Below are 21,200 nucleotides of genomic sequence, written 5' to 3'. Positions count from 1 at the left end.
GGATGAAGGGGTGAAAGACTTTAAAATAGTTCAATTATTTTTTTATAATGAGAATTTATTTGTTTCTCTCTAGCACAAAAGTGGATTAAACTAACAAGAAAACCAAAAAATAACATCTGTTTTGGCATCGGCTACTGGACAAATTGTTCTTTTAAAAACATCAATAATAGCCGAGAACTTCACTTTTAGCGCATCCCTACTTTAAGGTCATCTGGCGTGTCTCACAAAAAAACTGCTGCTCTGATACATCTCATATTTCATAAGATCAAACAGTAAAAAAGGCTCTTTATTGCCCCAAAACGTCATTTTCACTTGGAAGTGCATGTAAAGAAAGTCTTTTACGTGAATATTATTAGATCTGCTATGAGACCTGGAGGGTTGATTTCTGTTTAACATGTCACACATTACAATTAACATTTACTTGACAACTAAATTGTGCAGACAGACCTAACCCAAGGGGAGAGCCAGACAAACACAGAATGGAAGGAAGTGAAGAAGAGAGAGTTACAAAATATCCTAAGCGCTCTTTCAGGGTGTTTTTTTTGTATGGATGTACTAGAAAAAGATCAAATCTTAGCACAGTTATTTACAGGTACAGTAAGTTCATTTTTTAAGGTCATTTGATAGAAAAAAGAATGTTGTACTCATAAATATACACTTTTCCTCTAATAAACAATTTGATTACGTTCCCACATTATACAAGACTTTATCCACTAAGTATCTGAGTCCAACAATGCTAGATCAACTTTAAAAAATGTTTCATTAACAGAGACTAACAGCAGCTAACAGATGCTAACAGCAGCTAACAGAGGTTTTTCTGCGCTTACCAACAGAAAAGTTCAGCGTATCCTCAGAGCTCACCTCGGTATCACAGAAGCAAGCTTCACTTAATTGTTTATCCTACATTGACCACCATAGCTAGGATTCTGCACTTGAATTAGGAGGGGTAAGGAAATGACGTCCAGTATCACCTTCAGCCATACGCAATATGGTTGAAATGACCTGTGGCTCTTTAGTGGTTCACTGTGTGTGTGTTCCCCTGGTCTTTCTCCTCTCACTATTAAATAAAGGGGAAAAAATGCCCCTAAAAGAATTCAGTAATGGATTTACAGATTTTACGCGCTGAACAGCGCGTAAAATCTATTATGGTTGGCCATGAGTACAACTCATGGCCAACCATAACTTCCTGGCCCATAGCTCACCCTCTCACCTGCACTGGCTGTTGAGAATACAAAATTAGAGCGTCAGCCTACAACAATGTTCCTCACATGATCTTACAAAGAGAGTCTCTGAGTAAACACAATGCCCCACTGCTAGTAGGAACTGACTAAAGTTCCCCTTTTTGAGTCATAAAGGAAGGCTTTCATTTGAGCAAATACTCCTGTCATTGTTTTTTTGCACTCAGTAAGCGTAACAGTGACTATGCAGTCCCTGTACTATTGAAGAGCCGACCTCTCTAAGAGCTCCTGAAGTGTTTTGTTTTCAATCTCTGCCTAATAAGCTTACATTAACACTCTCCACTCTGAAGTGGCGTATTATTAGTGTCACCTACCTGAAAGTAAATGTTCTCATATTCTAAATGTGATGCAAATTTTAAATTACAATTTAACTCAATGCAATGTATAAAACGGAAAAGGAAGAGAGAGAGGAAGTCAATAAATAGTACTGCCAAACAACGGCGTTAATATCACACGCATAACAACTCATCATATACGTATTTGGCTAGGGTCTGTCCTCGATCACATCTAGCTGTTCGTGCAAGTCAAGACAGAGCGGTCACCAGCCGTATCAAACGCTTCCTTTTCAGATTAGCCAACAGTTTAGTAGCTTTAGATTTTCAACCCACCACACAGCCATTTGACCTGGTCATAGTACTCTGGGCTAACCGATTAAGACAACCAATTAGACAGATTAAATCAGATTGAGAACGCCTCTCTCATTTAACAATAAGGGCAAACAACCTGTTGTCAGACTTTACAGGGGCTAAAATGTCAAATAAACACTCACTCAATACTACCTTTGGAAGCATTGTTTTATTATAATCATGCTGTCATCTATAATCTAACACAAAATTACATTATAGGCTCAAAAGAGCTAACAGACACTCAGGCATTTGCCTAAACTCATCACTGCTCAGTAACTGCTCATGAAGCGAGGCTACCTACAAAAAAGGAAGCAAAACTTCACCTAATCTGAGTTCCCCTTTGCTTTGCAATTAGTCTCAGAGCTGCTGAACTGAATGCAAAGTGTTCGTTTTGCTGTGAGCTGGCGTTGCTTCTATATAACTGTCCGCTTAGATGTTCACTTAAATCAAGAATTACTTGAATTGGAGAAGAAAGACTTCTAAGCACGTTTCTAGATCCCTAGCTCTAGTTTTCCCAAATTAAACACATGATAGGTTACGTTTTCTGTCATTGTGGCCTTCACTCCATGTAACAATAGTGATATATTAATATCACAATCCTCAAATAAACCAAAACAGAATGAAGAACTTTACTCATGCAGCGCTCTGCGGTTTTTGGCATCTTATCGACACACCCTGCAACAATAGTTAACAATCAGCAGACAATGGCACAAAGACACCCTCCCATCTCAGAGTAATTTTACACTGATACTGTACATGATCACCGGTTTGAAATAATAGGTGTGTATAGGGTGTGAAAAATGGGTGTTTCCTATAAAACAGGTTCTGGGTGCGATAATTTTCAAAACCATAACCACATGTTAGAGTTAATGCAAACCGTACTCTTCTATTCAATGTAATGAAAGATTGCAGGGAAGGAGTGCTATTTGAAAAGTGTGTTTTCATAGAAGGAGTAAGCTGGCTGCAATGCTGCTGTAGACAGTGTTATCAAAGAAAAACATTCCTATATTTTTTAGCAAATACCTCCATGCTGAAAAACATAAATACTACTGGATTTGAACTACAAGCTATAGTGGTACATTACAAATAATCTAGTGATACAGCCAAGGTTATAACTAGTCTTTTATCAATCTATCTCATCTAGCTTCTTCTGACTGTCTGTGTTGATAATATTTAATAAACGCACACACCTCTTTCCCACAAGCCAGGGCATGTGGAGAAAACCAAAAACAATCTTAAGCAATAGGATGCCAATTTAACCATGAATGGAACTGAGAACTGTAATCCGTCACCATTGCTAGAGTGAATGGAAGATAAGTAAAGTGCAGTCTGCAAACATATCCTAACATAAACTAAGCAACTTGTTATATAAACGTCAGCCTGATATTTGGACAGTACATGTTTAAATAGGGAAGACCTGTGAGTGTATCGTGGATAGAATGCAAACTCAAATAAGCATGTGGATGGTTCTTAAAAGCAACTATGTTTTTTTAAATCACAACAGAAGTAACATTAGAGAGAAACAGGATACATATAGGAAACTTGAAGGATTAATGAAGCATAGGAGTAATATGTGAGCAAACAGATCAACAGAATGAACAGCAACAGAATGATGTTATAACTGTGTCACTCACAAGCAACTTATAACACTTTAATAACCCTGTAATATCCAGCAGTTCAGCCACAACACACTTACACTCTATTACATACATTTTTATAGGAGTGGTATACACTGCACCGGGATCACTGGAGCCATGATCACAAAATACTGTTGTAAACAGTGCTGTACATCATGCCAAAATAAGCATTTTTCCATCTGCCAACACAGACCATCGCTGTGTGCCAACCACGCACAATAATAAGGCTTCTATTAACGTGAAGCAGCGATGTTAGATAATCTTGAGGCCACAGGAGGCATTTCACAACTGCTTTCATGAGCTCCAGCAATGAATGCTGTGGTCATTTAAGCTTCTGCTGAATTACATGCTTCTTAGATCTGTTGATGATGATGATGGGCTCAAAATCACAACAATGAATGGGCCTCAGCGTCTGTAGTTACAGTTTAACCTGCACTTCTCACAACTGCTCAGAGGACCCTGCTCATTTATTATTGTGCCCGTGAATCAGCCTGCAGCTGCTTCTGATTGTAAATTATTTGCATTAGATAAGAATTGTGGATGTAAATGAGTGCAGCCAGCAGGTCCTCAGCAGGGCGCCGACAACTGTCAAACCGAAAAACGTCAACAACGCTCTGAAGCCTTGTGAAGCCTTAAATCCCGACTAGCTAACCGAGACCGGGAGATTGAAGTGCTGGCGCTAATCGCCATCACGACCCTGAATCGGTAAAGCAGTGGGAATCGCTTTCTCTACTCCACAATGGTCAGCGGTGTCCGGAGGAAATACAGCGGCAGGCTCCGTCCGGTGGTTCCGGTCAGGCTGGCTAGCAGGTAGCGGACAAACACACAAATGTGCGTATTTTACCTTCAGAGGAATCCTGGAGTCTCCACCGAGGCACCCCCCGGCGGACAAACAGATGGATATACCTTCGCTTTGTGCTCATACGAGTTATTATAACCTACATGAATTAAAATATCTGGGATAGGTAGCACCTTGTGTTGCACTGACGCCAATATGACACCTCAGTGACGTGGATTCGTCCTTTCCTCGTTCGTCGCTTCCGCGTTGCGACGACGGGCAGCGAGCGTGGACAACGTGACGTCCGTACTCCTCCTCCTCCTCCTCCAATACCCTCACAGACCAGCATCCTCCTGCAGGTGGATGATTGGACGATTCAGTCTTTCTTTGGCGAATTCAACCACAAGAAAAAGAGAAAAGAATCCTGTTGTGTGCCTTTATAGTCAGAAACCACTAAATACCAGGATTGCAGGGTTCTGGTTTCCTAAATGACTACTTGTTATTTTTTGTGTGCTAAAATGTGAAGGCTATGTTTTGTTTTTTTAATTTTATTATTGCTAACACATGGGAATTGGAGTATCACTGCACAGATAAGACAAAAGAAAAGACTGAAAAATAAAGAGAAATGCACGACGTTTACAAAATAAAGCATTTCGAAATGAGGGTAAAGGCCACTAAAAATATATTTTCAGTATATCTTTGGATACAGCCCTGTTTGAAAATTCAGAAGTGAAACTGTTAGATACTGGAGAATGAGCTGATCAATTGTTATTATCAGGGGTGGGCCAAAGTGTGCAGGTTATCAAAAGGATTCACACATGCTGGCTCTGACACATACCTTGCTAGTACTGGGTTACACTTTTTTTTTTTTTTAACCTTCTGAGCTTCTTTAATTTCTTGTGGTGTACCTTCAACAAGGTGCTGGAAACATTCCTTGAGAGATTTTGGTCCACACTGACATGACAGCAGCGCACAGTTGCTGCAGATGTGTCGGCTGCACACGTATGATGTTAATCTCCCGTTCCGCCACATTCCAAAGGCGCTCTGTTGGACAGATCTGGAGACTGGAGGCCATTCGAGTACAGCTACCTCATTTTCACGTTCAAGAAACCAGTTTCATCTAAGTTTCTGTCACAAAGCTCAAATTAAATGTACACATCAGAAAATGGTTAAAATTTGGCCATAAAGACGTAAATATTGTCAGCAATAACACTCTGATAAGACTGGTGTCTAAGTGATGTTTAGCTGATACTTAGGGCCCAAAGTGGACCAAGAAACCCCAACACAACGAGCATGATGGATCCATAGTTTCAAGTTTGTCATATTCTGGCCCTACTATCCAAAAGCTGTGGTCCAGTCTCAAATGTTGATTGCAATGCATACTATATCTAGACTACAATCATACTGCAAATAAGATTTTATGTTAAAGCATGAAGACTTAACATGTTCTTCAGCGTCATCACAAGCCCGGTTACAGTTAAGTCTGGTAACTGGGACAGTGTTCGATTCATTCAGCAGTTGTAATACGCACAAAAGTAACCACACAGCTGTATAAATACATAAACAAGATCACAAGAAAAACTGCTTTTAAAAACACTACCTTTATTTCATAAAATCCCCACACAAGAAATTAAAGTGTAGCCTTTACATGAATCAGAGCAAAGTATACTGACAAATCTTTAACGTGGTACACACAGAAATCCACCATTTACACACCACATACAGTTCTCTAAAGTAATGCACTGTTACCGATATACAGGATAGAAAATCTCAGTGTTGCACTTACAAAAGAAAGTTTCAACATTTACTTTGCATCAAGCTAAAGCCCAATTTTTTAAAACCACAAAAGTAACCTAGAAAATGTTAGCAGTGCAAATTTCAGTGTTCTCTTCAGTTCTGCAGCCCATTCAGTAATAATATTGCACACCCATTACACACACACCTGCAGAGCCAAACATTTGCTGACATGCTACAGATTTTTAAAGTGCTAGCTTGGAATTAGATTGAGAGCCAGCCTTGAAAAATATTTGGTTCTAAATTTGTAAGCAAAAAGAACAAAACAAAAACAAAACCTTATTTAGGATGCAGTTTAATGTAGAGTCAGCTGTGGTATTGCGATTACAGGTCTTGTATCAGGATGCTATAAACTACACGAGTGTGCTGTGACCCTCAAGTGGAACAACTACATACTCAGGAAAAATTAAGAACCTAAAGACATTCAGTTTGTTCTGTGATTAAGAATACATTCTGTGATGGAAATAAAACATAAAATGCCAATTCATAAATGCATAGAAGTGTTTTACAAAGATGTTGAGGACTCAAGTGAAAATAAACATAAAACTTTGCACCATAAGAGAAATTAAATATTTCACCTTGAGACTAAAAATTTCTATCCAGATAAAATTTAGAGCAAATTTCATGTTTTTAAGACCCAAAACAAGAATGTCTCCCAAAAAAGGCAACTGAACCAGGTAACATCTGCTTACAGTAATTTCCATTAAAAGTGATCTACAAGCAAAACACCAACCGATTATATGAACATTTGTGTACTTTATTTCACCCAAAATAATATACTCCGGATTAAACTGTACATGGAATTAAAAAGCAAACACAAGCAATCAGCTTATTACGTGACATGAAAGAGAAGGCAGATACTGCACTGTTAGGTGGACAGCTGTAAATCAAATCAAACTAGTTTCTGTAAGGAAAGGTACAGTAGTTAAGGTTTTCCAGGCCTGATGGACAGAGGTAGGTAGCATTGAGCCTCAATCGAGGCCAGAAACCTGAGAAAACGCACACACACCGATCACCCTAACCCTCCAGAAATCAAAATATATACACATGTACAAGCACACCCAGGTGCAACCACATACAGTATGCGTGTATACAAAAAACAAATGTGGTTTCCTATTGAACAGTCTAGTGTGCTCTTTGAAAAAAGAAAAGAAAAAACAATTCGAAGCCGATTCAATCAAAACCAATCAGCCACTCTGGCGTCTGATAGCGACACATGCTACACTTGCAAGGTTTTGACAGCATAGCTACTAAACAGTGTAATTTGTGATAGCACTTTTTGTAAGAACCTGAAGAGTTAGGTCTGTTTTTTTTTTTTCTGAAACTAAAGGCTGTGAGGCCACAAAGATGTGGGTTGCAATCAAGTCAGCACCAGAACCAAAAATAGCTTTGGCTAATATGCTTTATTTCCACCAAAGCAGTGCCTAGTCTACAACTAGCTCCATGCCTTTGAGTTAGACAGCACTACTGGGTCCTAAAAGCTAGCCCCAAGTTTGGATCCATAGTAAGTGGCTACAAAAGGCACTACTGCAAGAAAGTTAGGTGATTCACAGATGCAGGCTGAAAAAAAGACCCCCAACTTTTATGTAATGCCATGCAACATTTGCATCAAACCTGTCAAAGCTTATGCTGGTTCTCAAGAGCACCAAAGTAGAACTGGCACTGCATCAGTGGTGAAGAGCCATTTGTGACTTTGCAGCTATCAAACAGTAAGCACCTGGTGTTCTGATACCTTGACAGTTTTATGGTGTTTAAAGTCAAATTGTGCTGTGCAACAGAAGTGAAAGCAAAAAGACAAAAACAGGAAACACAAAAAGTCTCAAATCACAGTAAATACTCCAGGGTTTATATCTGTTAGTGAAGGTAGCAGTGAGAGTGTACTGATAGCTGTATATCGGCAACGTTTACGCTAACTAAGTAGTGATCCAGCTGTAAAGACTAAAATTTATTGTGCAAGACTCATTTTATTGTGCAAAAACAGCTAAACATAAGTGTGAGGAGGAGTAGCGTTTGTGACAAAGAGTAAATAAGTCCTAATATCTATGAGGCCAGTGTCTGATCCAACTGTACCTCTGTACCTACACTAATTCCTCACATCCAGTATTTAATGTCAACATCTGGTTGCTAGAGAGAACTAATTCATCCATTTCCAAAAAAAAAAAGGCACAAAGGCGTTAGCTTCAGTTAGCTACAAGGCTCTCAGGTCCACTAAGAATATATCTACACCTATGCTGCTACCTTAACGTAAATGGTTACAGAAAACAAGCAAATACAAACCACCCACTAATTGAAACAAACATTATTTAAACCAAAACCTGAAAAAAGAAAAAAAATAAGGAAAGGAAGATCGAAGGCGTTTAATGTTAAAAGACTCAGTTTGAGCAGTTCATCATAAAACCAGGTCCAATACAATTACCAGATCCAGAGACTTTGGTATATAGAGAAGACCTTTTACATCTATACGGACTACCGAAGACCTCTGTATGCGGACACTGATATTCAGCGTCATTATCTTAGTGTGGGTAATACATTATACATGCCAATACTGGGGGGAAAAAAAAGGGCCAGTCCCTGGCAGGGATCCCATTTCTACATTAGGACCAAGTGCCCTAATCACATCTGCCTGATTTGACCTTCAAAAATGGTCTGAATTGTATTCCATCACCCTGTCAATAAAACCTGCTCTTCCCAGAACACACTAAAGATGAAATGGATTCCAGGCTTAATGCACTCCTTAGAAGGCCAGTCTCTTACTGGCTAGGAACTCTTCCAGCTGAACCTTGCCGCTGCCCATGAGGCCAAAAGCCGGATACATTGTTCCCGAACAATCCACCTGCCTCTCGTAAAGGCACCTCATGGTGTCGGCGTCGTAAAAATACACTCGGCACGCGTCATAATCAAGGCATACGCCCAAGCGCTGGGGCATAGGAAGCATGCGGCTGCCGGGGTCAGCTGACTGTGCGTTTGCTGTGGAAGAGCTAGACGATGAAGAAGCCTTCGGGATGATGAGTTTGCCCATGCCCAAGGTGACGAGGGTGAAGGGCTGGGAGAGCTCATAGCACGCATCTTCACTGCCGCTGTCGTGGCCGCTGTCGTGGTCATACCTGGTAAAAGGAAGGTAGCGGTAAAGATTGGTTTTGCACTTGGAAAGTTTATGCAGAACTTTATTATTAGATGAACTTATGAATTTCAGGCAATTGATCTGGAGGAAACATCTAAGCATTGTCTGAACACTGCCTGGTCCTTATCAATTTGCATGCATCACATAATTACCATAGAAGTCAAATTTATTTGCATTATGTAATGTTCTCCTTTACATGGGCTAATTTGCTGAAAAGGCCAAGCTTCATCTCAATAAGCTCTTTAAGAGTTTATACTGGTTCTCTTACGTCACAGGATTAGGTATGGCTCAAATACACTTGGCGCTACACTGCATTTGTTATGGTTAGATTTGTCACCTGTAGACCACATGCCTATAGATTATAGCAACATAAGGGGGGGGGGGGGGGGGGGGGTATGGCTGCACATACCTTGGGCTGCTGGTATCTCTCGGATTGTGAAACCATTCAATCAGCTTTGTGTCAGAGGCCACGCCAACTTTAACCATGTAGGAGTATGGTTCCACCTTAAAGGCCCAGTAATGTCTGCAAAAAAATAAAAATGCATTTTTTTCCACCTCAGAAAGAGGAGGTTATGATGACCAGTTTGCCCATTCTTTCACTAATGGGCTCATTTGTACCAAACCTGGGAACTGGAAGAAAATCTTGCAATTAAACCTACTTTGCACTGACGAAACAAAATCTACTGCTCAGTGAGATTTTTGTATCAAGTCCCAGTGTTGGTTGTTTGTGTTTTGCATACCTTCCCTGAGAGATGCCCGTGTCCCCAATTATGTAATCTAGTCCGATGTAGCTGCCTGTCTGCACACGTTCGGCTGCGAGCAGGAAGGCCATGCCGGCTACGCTCTCCACAGTATCCCGTCTCTTATTTAGAATGAGCCTCTCCGTGCTGAATCCACACTTGTCACTGAACAGGAAACCAAACACTGCATGCAAAAAGACAATAGAAGAATTAGATAAGTGGGACATAAAAAAAGGGTGAACAAAGATGAGAAGAGTACATGGAAATCAGAAATATGAATGGGACAAACAGACCCAGTTTCAGAAGAAGAGTTCTTATTGAGCATTTAGCTCACGTAAAAGGGAATATTTTCTCTATTCTGTTACTGGGTAAGTGACAAAGACTGACACAAGAGGGTGCTATAACACAATCCTAAAATGTACATAAAGAACTACAAGTACCACCATCATCATAACACCATGACAGAGAGAAGTCTAATGAAACCATGTCCTACATTTCTCATCTGGCTGCAAATGTATTCTATAAATAGTCTGAAGGCCATGATTACCATGCACCAGGATACATACAAGCTAACATGATTATGCTGGTTCACTCAGCCATTCTCTGCAATCTGAGGCCTACACTGGGGAAGACCTAGTTAATTAGCATGCGTCTAGGGAAGTCCTTTAAACAACTAGGGCATGATGATCATATTCGTATAAGCTAACCCAATGTGTGAAAAGACAACGATGCAGTCTTATTTAGCTTTGCATTTGTTTCAAATATTGCACACAAGCTGGTAGATTCCCATTTTCAAGTATGATAAACTTTGTATCACTGATGTTGAAATATGTATGCAAAGTGACCTGAGCCGTTTCCATTCTTTAGATTTTATATAAAGAATTCAATATTCTCTGTGCACCCTGACATCCAAGAAATTCAACTCAAGGGTTATACACCAGAAGTTCAAACCCCTAGGTGAAATCCTTGTCTAGTTATCGCATTCACTAAACTTTCAGATTCTAAACATCTGACCTTAGCCTCAAGTTCACTGAGATGCAGATTTGTCCAAGACTTTCAATAGAAATGCCCACGGTATCAACTTATAAAAAGGTTCTATGTCGCTTCATTTTCACGTTATCGCATTCACAAACCTGAGTGTCCATGTTTCCCACCCATCCACCGACTGAAATACCACATCAGCCTTTAATGGCTGAGGGGTAAAAGCTAAAGACAGTCCGTAGACTATACATCCATAACACACACACGGGAAAAGGAACATGATATCAGACATTTACATCTGACATCATTTGAACTACTGATTCCACATACACAATGACACAGGGTGACTTTTCCCTCCAGACATTGGATGCATGAGTCAGAAGCATCAGGAGACCATCTGTTAAATTTGACTGTGGTATTACAAGTCCTCAGCAACTATTTGTACTGTAACGTCAACACTGAATGTGCCATCATGCAAAAGTGTAAGGCTGTGGGGGGGAAAAAGAAAAAACAAAACATGTTCACATGCAGATATAGAGGTGGGGGTTTGAGGAATTTGTCTGACATAAATGGTCATCTTTAACCATTTGTACAAATCATTTTCTTTTTTCGCCACACCTTCTCTAACCCAGATTCTGAAACCACCATCTGTTCTTCCAGCCCTAAAGATTGCAGCACCCCATAATGGGGAGGGGGAGGGAAAAAAAAAAAAAGAAAAGAAAAAAGGGGCCAATATGCTTTGTGCTTGTCCATACCATTTCTAAGGAAACCGTTTGTGCTGTCCACATGATTTGGGGTCTGCAGAATATTTTAAGTACAGTTTTAGTGGAAGATACAGAGGAAATATTGCAGAATATAACAGCTGCAACTCCCTCAATACATAAGACAGGTGCAAGAACCCATGTCTCAGACTGGATTTCTTATTTTTCCCATAAGTCTATTTAATTAGAAAACTCAGTTAAAAATAATAATAATTTGGTCATTGATTGGAAGTAGTAGAAATAAGTTATTCATACATTTTTACTTATGTTTGTTATCGATCTGGGTATCAGTGGGTCTAAGGTTTCCCTGATCTCACAAACAGCTGAATCATAAATCAACATAAGTAAATAATTTCTGTAAGAGTTTCTGTAACTGGTGTCAATTGCTCATCCTTCTTTAAAAATATGATGCAATACTGATGCGTAACCAGGTAAAAAAAAATACTGACAAGTCAGGTTTGCTAAGAAAAACAATCATGTCATTGGTTTACAGATATTTTATGCTTTTGCTCCTGAAGCTAGATGTCCGACAGGCCCGTCTGCATTTTTCTTGCCACAGCCAGGGGGCAAATAGGAACAACACTGGATGGTAGAATTATTCAAAATTCCTAATAAAACATGGATGCTACCATCCATTTATTAAATCTTTAAAGAAACGATAGCTCATACAATTTATGCAGCTTGAAATTAGTTTCCAGGTAACCGTTTTTTAATAATCATTTTAAATCAAATTCAGGCTAGCTAGACATTTATGCAGTCCTTTTGGTTAAGATGTCATGTAAATATCAACTTATGAGCACTTAGAACAGGCAAAGTTTAACATGTCATTGTTTGACATGTCAGTCACCTGCTTGGCTGGGGCAGACAGTGTTAGCCTGATGTTCCTATGAGATGCTATCTTAAACTGAAGCTGTTACATCATAAACAGCTCCTTGCAGGAGCTACAAGGGTGTAGGTTTTGTCTTCTGCATTTTTCCCTCCCTTGCTTGAAATTCCACCTCATTACTGATGCACACAGAGTCCATCCATTCGGACTCACATGAACCAGACAGCACAGGAATGTGGACGCTCCGATCGCACAACAAAACACCACAAATAACAACACTTATCTGCAAATCAAAACGCAGGCCTATCAGATCACAGGGGGATGCAACATGTTTACAGCTGATTTTGATACAGGCTCCTGGCATGACGGAGTGGTGGAGCCTGGAGATTTTCAGATTTTAAGGAAGAGCGTCATTACAAAAAAGGCTCTGCAAACCTTCTGAAATTATAGCATACACCCAGAGAAAACAGCCCAAAGTGAGGAGACTAACACCTTCCAAGCAGGATGTAAATCAAAGGGATACAGTCCCTTACTGGGAAGGTTCCATTTGAATTCAAGCCCAGCAGATGGCTGGAAATGATAATCCTTTTTAATGAATTCCACCTTGCATCTTTGAGGAAAGCTTAAGAATGCCAGCAACAGATGCAACTGCAGGTTTCTTCTCCAAGCTGACATGCTGTATGCCATCCACTCCCACGCACACAGACAAAAGCTATATTGGTTTCAGCAATCTGAAACAAAAGCCATTACTATGGTGATAAACTACACCACCACTCTGCTTCATTACCTCCAGCCTGCTAGCTATAAGGAAATTCAAAAATGTTTTAAAAACAGTGGAGCATCCATCATTTTATAATCTCCCTAAAGTCGAGCACAGCATTCAGCACAGACGTGCTTTGAGAACTAGAGGGGATAGAAAAAGCTTGGCTGCTGCTAGAAAGAGGCCCAATAACAGGGGTTGGTCCTCCAGTAGTCAGCGTGGCAAGTCATTAATGAACTCAGCATCAACAACAAACAACAGCTTGAATTTAGTAAGTCACCGCATTCTTTAACACTTTTACTCTTCTGTCTCCAGCAGAAGAACCAACACAGGATTGAAGGGGAAATGCAACAAATTTTTAACTGACGGGAATAAATCATGCGTCTCAGGCTTACCGGGTGCAGGTGGCGTGTGGAAGGTGACCTCAGGACTGTAGGGGCTGAACATGGAGTTCCTGCAGCTTCGTACTCTGAAGGAGTACAGACTGTCAGGCTCCAGGTCACACACCACGGTGCTGGGGCCGTACACTCTGTCTGTGGCCCTCCAGACACCATTGTCCTCGCCGTCTTCCTGGGATGGGGACTGACCTGGGCCTCCAAGTCTGGAGAAAAATTATATTTTTTCCTTCAAGTATCTGTAACTCATCCGTGGCGCTACACATCCCTCTACTCCCAAAGTCATGCTTGCACTCACCTGCGGTACTCAAGCATGTGGTGATCAGTAGGTAGGTGGTCATCAGAGAGCCTCCAGCAGATTGAGGCCTCATTATAGACTCTGCTATTGGACAGGTCAATCAGAGGTGGGTCTGGAACTGGAGAAGAGGAAGAAAGTGTGTAAAGAATAGAGCAAAGGAACCAGTCAGTATAATCAGGTGAAACAACAAGTAAGGCCAAACAACAAGTAAACAAACTGTGCAACCAGGAAAGCCTCTAAAATATAGCATTTAACATCTGTTATGAAGATTTTCAAAACAATGACAAATCTGGGGAAGAGCTTGTTTTGTCCAAGTTTAAAAACAAATCTCACATGGCAGACAGTTCTGGAAGATTTAGGATTTGCAAGACAACAGATCATTCAATTTTATTTATATAACAGCAACTTACAGTCGCCTAAAAAGACAAAAGACATGAATTTAAGAAAATAAAAATACACAGCAATAGCAGCCAAATTACTTTCATTCTAATCATGCTGAGCCCTGTATTTCAGCTACATAGCTTGGGCTTAAGCAAATGAAGCAATGCAAGTATAGCTAAGATTAGCTTTGTCAGGATCAAGACTATCCACTCAGGACAATGGACTATCTTGCATAATGAAGCTTAAGAGTTTTTCCCAAACTCACAGCCAGGAAATGCACTTACACCCAACTCAGCTTCTTTCCCTTACTGCACTTTGTTTCTTCCCATCCATTTTCTCAACACAGTCATTTCAATTTTCTGCTTGTGTTGTTAACCCATCTCTCCATGGCTTTACATTCACCTACATATTAACTGCCTCTGGCTTATGCTAGAGGACAAACCCCTTGAAGGATTCCCTCAGTTACACTCCTCAGCTAATTTCTTTCCTCCAGAAACAATCAAATTACTGCCACCATGTAGGTCACAGCTCCTCTCCAAGATCAAAGCATTTCTCTGTATACTTCCATCATCCTCCCAGTGAGAGTTTCCCTCATCCCTTTGGTTATATTTTTCCCCTTCTAGTTTTCAATCCTTCCCATTTTTGTCATCTTTTCCCCACAATAGTAGATTCCCCTCACTGACCAGTGTCACCACTGCTGTTAAGCTTTCAAAGTCACTTGGCTAATCCCGAGTCCCCAATTTACTTCTCCCAGGCAGCTCTCCTTTATGAGCTTGTGTAATCTTAAAGCACAATGTATTAAGAGTTCTTAATGTAGATCAGCATTAACCAGGGAAAGTAAAGAGTAACCACCACAGGCCCTCTTTTTTTTTTTTTTTTTTTTTTTTTTTTTTTAAAAATCAAAGCCATCTGCTACCCTGACAAATAAAATTTTAGGTTTTCACCTGTTCAAACAGATGGACAAACAAGTGAGGACCAAATGGGGCAGTCAGCCATCCAACTCAGCAGGAAGCCCTCATTCAGTGATTCGGAAGAAAAACACTATTGATCATGTACATTACAGCTTACACTGCATGGAGCTGCTCTGACTCATATTCTTTATCATTCCCCTGCTCCCTGTACTGGACTTTCAACAGCTCCCACTTCAAAATCTTTAAGCTTTGACATGAAAAACATTCTTTAAGAGATATGAAATGTTGAGACCTCTGATCATAGCCTGATGTTTAGCAGAAACTCCAGTTTGAAACTGACCACAAACGGGCATTTACACTTGAGACAAAGCAGTCTTTCACATCCTCTTGAGAAGCAGAGCTTTAGGGGGGGGGGGGGGGGGGGGGGGTTCATACGCCACAGTATGGCCATAGCTGGGTTAAAAGGAGTGAGCACAAACGCATCGTTATCCAAAGGATGACGAGTGCACTAGGAAACATGGACAAGACACAAGCACTGAACAAAAAGCACTTGGGGTCAGCCTCAAGTTTTTAAAAATGCAGTCAAGTACAGTACAAGGATGAGGGAGAGGATCCACCAATAATGCAGTCATTTTTTAACCTCCTTAAATGTAATTACTGCAGTATACAGGCGCACTCATAGCTTATTATCTCATGGGCTTGGACTAAACTGGCTCCTGCAGGCCTTTAGATTAAAGGCTGCCGCCAAACTGCTGCATGCAGCACTTTTCTTAAAAAAAAAAAAAAAAAAAAAAAGAAAATGCATCACTGCTACACAGGCAACACTTTATACAAAGAAAGTCAAATCTGAAATTTAAAGGACGTTTTTAAATCATGCCGAGGACTAAGCAAGTAACTTCTTTAAAAATATAAACTCGCTTAAGTCTTTAAACAGCTTCATTGACTATTCAAAAAGAAAAAAGTTTTCCAGCAGCATTACCTTCCCCCTTTACACTCCTCCTGTAAAAAACAGAATCCACAGCTCTGCTCTTGTGGCCTTTGTACACATCCCCTTTTCCTACACATTTTTTTATGCATCCATCGTTTTTGACCACAGTAAATTAAAGCTGGCCCGTAATCAGATTATAGAGGAGATAATAACTAGATCGTTATCCAACCGTTCTTCATGAGTCACAGAAAAACAGACCATTTTCCTTCAGTGTCTACACCGAGCCAGCGGTAGCCTTTGAGACGTCTCACATCACTGATTTTCAACAAACCAAGCGGGGCTGCTCTTCAGTGCAGTAACAAAAGCCCATAATCACAAATTCATGTCACCAACAGTCACTGGAACAACTGCCAACTATTTAGTTGCACTAAATAATAATGTTCGGTTGCCGTTTCACTGAACAGCACCGAGAGACCTCAGTGCTGTCTATAAATATCAACATTCAATCCCTCGATATTTACCATCTAGCGCTTTGTCTGAAAGAACATTGACAATCAGAGCTAAAGCCTTTACTGCCACTGAAGCAGCTTGTCAAATAACTGCTATCAGTTTCCAGGATGGCCTCAAACACCAATCAAGTGTCACTGCATAACTATGACTGAAAGTCCTGTCACAACTAACCATCACTATATGCAGTGGAGAATATCAATACCACCTTCTCTCAGTCACTAATACGTATTAAGTTGTCAAGTTAGATTAAAGAAAGTAAAGCGCACGAGGAATGAGCCTCTCCCAAACAGAGCCAAATGTCAAAGCATGACTCACAACAAGGCTGTGTTGAACTCCAATTTGATCATTAAGGAAAGTCAGACAACGTATAAGACTCAGCTGGCTACCATGACGACAGCTATTGGTTTGTGCAATCTGAGCACTTTGATGGCTGCTTTTTTTCTTTTCAAATAAATAAAATGTGGCTAGTTGGAAAGTTAACAGAACCAGAGATGATTATATACAAAAACTATTAAGTATGTTTCTGAGAAATCAGGTATAAGATAAGACTTTATTGATCCCACGGTGGTGAAATTTTTGCATTACCTCAGCTCAGGTATAGATAGCAGGAAGGAACATACAAAACATACAAATAAAATACCAACAAATATAAAATAAGTAAGATAATGCACTATATACAACGGTAGCATACAGTATGTGATTATGGATATGGTTGTGGAAATATGCAAGACAAACTATAAAGTTATAAGATAACTATTCTACCATTACTATCCCTATGCAAGTCATAGATATGTATAAGTATAGACATGTACACACACTTACACACTAAATATACCTGCACATGTCCATACAAATAGAAGGTGCATTAAGTGCATGCATGAAGTGGTGACCGTGGATCTCCACAATGTCCAGTGACTTATGACATTGTGATTGAGTTATAGAGTAACTGCTGTTGGGATGAATGATCTGCGAAAGCACTCCTTCCTGCAGCGTATGAAGTACTTTTTCTGCCCAACCAGAGGTCATTCGAAAGAATGCAAGTTTGCAGTGCTTCTAGTCTTCAGTACGAGTAAAACAGTGTTATACAAGTACCAGTCTATTAACCATTTACTGCTCAGATACACGGGCTGTTTCAATTATACAACTAGTCTCCCTGGGCATGTCTATGATTAGAGCCAAATGCCTGGAGCTGGGCCTTCTTATAAACAGGAGAGTGGGTTCCTAGGTGACACCCGTGTCACTTTTCCATTCCTTCAGTTTTAGTGACAGTTCGAGGGAGGCATTGAAGCCAAAGATGTCCCCTTTGCTTCTTCAAATCTCTGGATATACTGATGTAAATTGTGTAAATTAGGACGACTGACTGAAACGTATGAGGTTGAACCTGAATTTGAGTTTGGAGTGTGATTCGATGTAGCAGTTGAGGCCGGAGTAGCTTCTCCAGTTTTTCTTCACATATTGTGTGTCAGATCAATGTCAAAGAGCATCATCTTTTAAGGTTCTAGTGTTGCCTCTGACCGGCCTTTGAGTGAGCTTGTGATGACTTGCATTTCCTTAGCAGGACATTTTTGCAACCTGCACAATAATTAACCTGCATGCACTTTAAATAATCCAGATCACTCCTTCACAGACCTTTGAGTCTCAAAACTGGTGAACAGATTTAAAAACAAATCTTTCAGATCAATATAGACAGGTTAAGTACACATAGCTTGTTAGATAATGAACAGTTGCGTACCTTGATCAGATATTTAAGACATTTTTTGTTTGAGTGCTTTAACACCGGTATGGTCTTGCTTTGAGATCAGTTTGCTATGACTTACTGTTTGCTCATTATTTTGAGGCTGTGGGAAGACAAACCTGAAATAGGTCAGAATAATGCAATGCAATGGTTGCCAGTGCAATTTAAGAAGGCATATATATTCTCAGCCCTGGGAAACTTCTACCTGAGCAGCTTTCTGACAGAGTAAGCGCCTTTGGATGTTGGTGGTTTGTTCTGGTCTGCTGATTTACACAGTTTGTGTAGTCACGGCTCTCATTTTGGCTGCCTACAAATGACCTCTGACCTCTTAGCATAGCACAGTTTGAATGGCTCTGCATGCAACAACAAAAATAACTTATTCATGTTTTAACCAACTTGATTTGTAAGGAAATATAACGGCAGGGCTCTACATCATATTGCCACATTTTGCCATGATCTGGAGGAGCCACAAACAAAGCCGGTCTTCATGCTCACAGATGAATAGAAGCATAAATGTCACCATGTTTTCTTTCATGAACTGATGGGATCACCTTTTCCAGCCGAGCACGATCAAGAAGCTCGCTGTTTACCACCGTTTTTCCAGAAATTAGTTTGACTGAGCACACCAAACCCCTGAAAACAATATTTACAAACTATCCTGTAAACAGATTAACCTGTTAGTGCATCAAAGTCAACTGAAACAGGGTTTAAGTCAGAAATGATTCAATAAATGACATTTCTGCCAACCCAAGTGTTGCCTTTACTCTGAAATCATTTACCTCCACCAAAGCACATCTCTTTAAGCAGCATTTCTTCTCTGGACGTGTCCAGGACAAACTCATCAAAGCAGGGGTCAGCTGCAGGGTGAAAGGTCCTCAGAGACTCTGTGGCTTTCTGGATCCTAAAACATAATAAAATTATAAAAAAAAAAAAAATAAAAATAAAAATAAAAAAACCCCTCATCATTAAGGTAAGATTTTTAATTATAGACTTCTGTAAGGACACAAAACAGCAACACTATTCACAGCATACAGATTGCCTTCATTGCCCTAATGTATTTTCAATCAGTCCTGTACTCTGGGGTCATCTTGCTATTTTTATACAGTCTCTCATAAGCACAATGAAGGATTAAAGGCTGAATCTTTGTCAAGAGTAAACTGGACAAACCATCCTATCATGTCTGTAAGAGAAAAAGGTTCTAGCTTACAAAAGCTGCTCAAGGAGATCAATTAGTGAGCTTAAAGGAGAGGATACTGAGATACACAGCACTGACTTGGCACTGTGGCACAAGTCTTCTTTAAACTGTCCTTGAGTTTGGTGACCTGTGGCTCAGTAACACGTGGTTTTGTGACACATTTTAGTCAAACATTTAATCTGATTGAATGCAGCATAAAAATAAACCAAATACTAAAATGGACAAAAACCTGCTTATGGCATCTAGAGAAGAATAAAAACTGTAATGATTCAGTTCAGATTTCAAACTCTGCCTGATGGTTTCTTTGACAAGACTAAAGTTATTTGTAGTTTTTGCAATTAATTAACTATCCACAGTCGTGTGACTCAATATTGTAATCGTTGGACAGCCCTAACAATCATATTTAGCTTCATTTTTTAAAATTAATGTATACTTGGTTACTTTATTCATAAATTATCACTTTGACAGTATTTAACTTCATAATTCTGTAGCTCATATTTGCTTTAAGTGCACTGCTCAACTATTCCTTCACAAAAGTGCAGCTTTCCTCACGAATAATACAGATGATTATATACGGGCAGCTTTTACTTCTCACCATTTGCATCTCTAAGCTTTGTTACATTATAAATCATTTCTATTATTGTACTTTTTTCCTAAATGTTATCATTTTAAACAGATTACTGTAGTGAAGATTATAATTTTCTGAACCTTTCCATGTGCTCCTGCTGAGGGACGTGAATCTCTCTACAGATGAAATATAGATGTAAATCTCACCAATTTGCATACCTGACATGCAGCTGCTTCGCAGTCTGCACAAAACAGGATTGATCGGTTTCCTTCAGCACCTCCTGAGCGTAGCCCACCAACCCACTGTTCTCCAGCATACCTTGGTACTCCTCCACCTGGGCAATACCATTTATAAGTCAGTTATAAGTGTTTGTTACAATTGTGACAGCATCTTGAGAAGTCAGGCTAGTTTTTAAACATCTAGAAAAGTTCAAAGTACTTACAGTGGGGCAAAAAAGTATTTAGTCAGCCACCGATTGTGCAAGTTCCCCCACTTAAAATGATGACAGAGGTCAGTAATTTGCACCAGAGGTACACTTCAACTGTGAGAGACAGAATGTGAAAAAAAAATCCATGAATTCACATGGTAGGATTTGTAAAGAATTTATTCGTAAATCAGGGTGGAAAATAAGTATTTGGTCACCTCAAACAAGGAAAATCCCTGGCTCTCACAGACCTGTAACGTCTTCTGTAAGAAGCTTTTCTGTCCCCCCACTCGTTACCTGTATGAATGGCACCTGTTTGACCTCATCATCTGTATAAAAGACACCTGTCCACAGCCTCAACCAGTCAGACTCCAAACTCCGCCATGGCCAAGACCAAAGAGCTTTCGAAGGACACCAGGAAAAGAATTGTAGACCTGCACCAGACTGGGAAGAGTGAATCTACAATAGGCAAGCAGCTTGGTGTGAAAAAATCAACTGTGGGAGCAATCATCAGAAAATGGAAGACATACAAGACCACTGATAATCTCCCTCGATCTGGGGCTCCACGCAAGATCTCATCCCGTGGGGTCAAA

The 21,200-nt window shown here is 40.0% G+C and overlaps 2 protein-coding genes across 6 annotated transcripts in view; both read right to left on the bottom strand.

Moving 5' to 3' along the window:
* ccser1 (coiled-coil serine-rich protein 1) overlaps window positions 1–4,511 on the bottom strand; it is a 127,521-nt gene extending 123,010 nt beyond the window's left edge. Inside the window, exon 1 of the mRNA XM_006789766.3 lies at window positions 4,346–4,511. The gene's annotated coding sequence lies outside the window, so the exon portion shown is untranslated. The remainder of the gene's footprint in view (window positions 1–4,345) is intronic.
* A 1,357-nt stretch (window positions 4,512–5,868) lies between these two features.
* The window catches only part of trim36 (tripartite motif containing 36), a 35,236-nt gene continuing 19,904 nt past the window's right edge, over window positions 5,869–21,200 (bottom strand). For all 5 annotated transcript variants that reach the window (XM_087849199.1, XM_087849204.1, XM_087849200.1 and 2 more), the window contains 7 exons: window positions 20,402–20,517; window positions 19,200–19,321; window positions 13,956–14,073; window positions 13,658–13,863; window positions 9,935–10,118; window positions 9,604–9,717; window positions 5,869–9,177 (listed from right to left, as the gene is read on the bottom strand). In XM_087849199.1, coding sequence (XP_087705325.1) covers window positions 8,808–9,177; window positions 9,604–9,717; window positions 9,935–10,118; window positions 13,658–13,863; window positions 13,956–14,073; window positions 19,200–19,321; window positions 20,402–20,517 — 1,230 coding nt within the window. In that variant the 3' untranslated portion in view covers window positions 5,869–8,807. The remainder of the gene's footprint in view (window positions 9,178–9,603; window positions 9,718–9,934; window positions 10,119–13,657; window positions 13,864–13,955; window positions 14,074–19,199; window positions 19,322–20,401; window positions 20,518–21,200) is intronic.

The sequence above is a fragment of the Neolamprologus brichardi genome, chromosome 12 (genome assembly GCF_056152115.1).
Source record: "Neolamprologus brichardi isolate AB-2024 chromosome 12, ASM5615211v1, whole genome shotgun sequence".
NCBI lineage: Eukaryota > Metazoa > Chordata > Actinopteri > Cichliformes > Cichlidae > Neolamprologus > Neolamprologus brichardi.
Note: the sequence above shows the minus strand (reverse complement) of the source record. Positions and strands in the feature narration are given on the sequence as shown.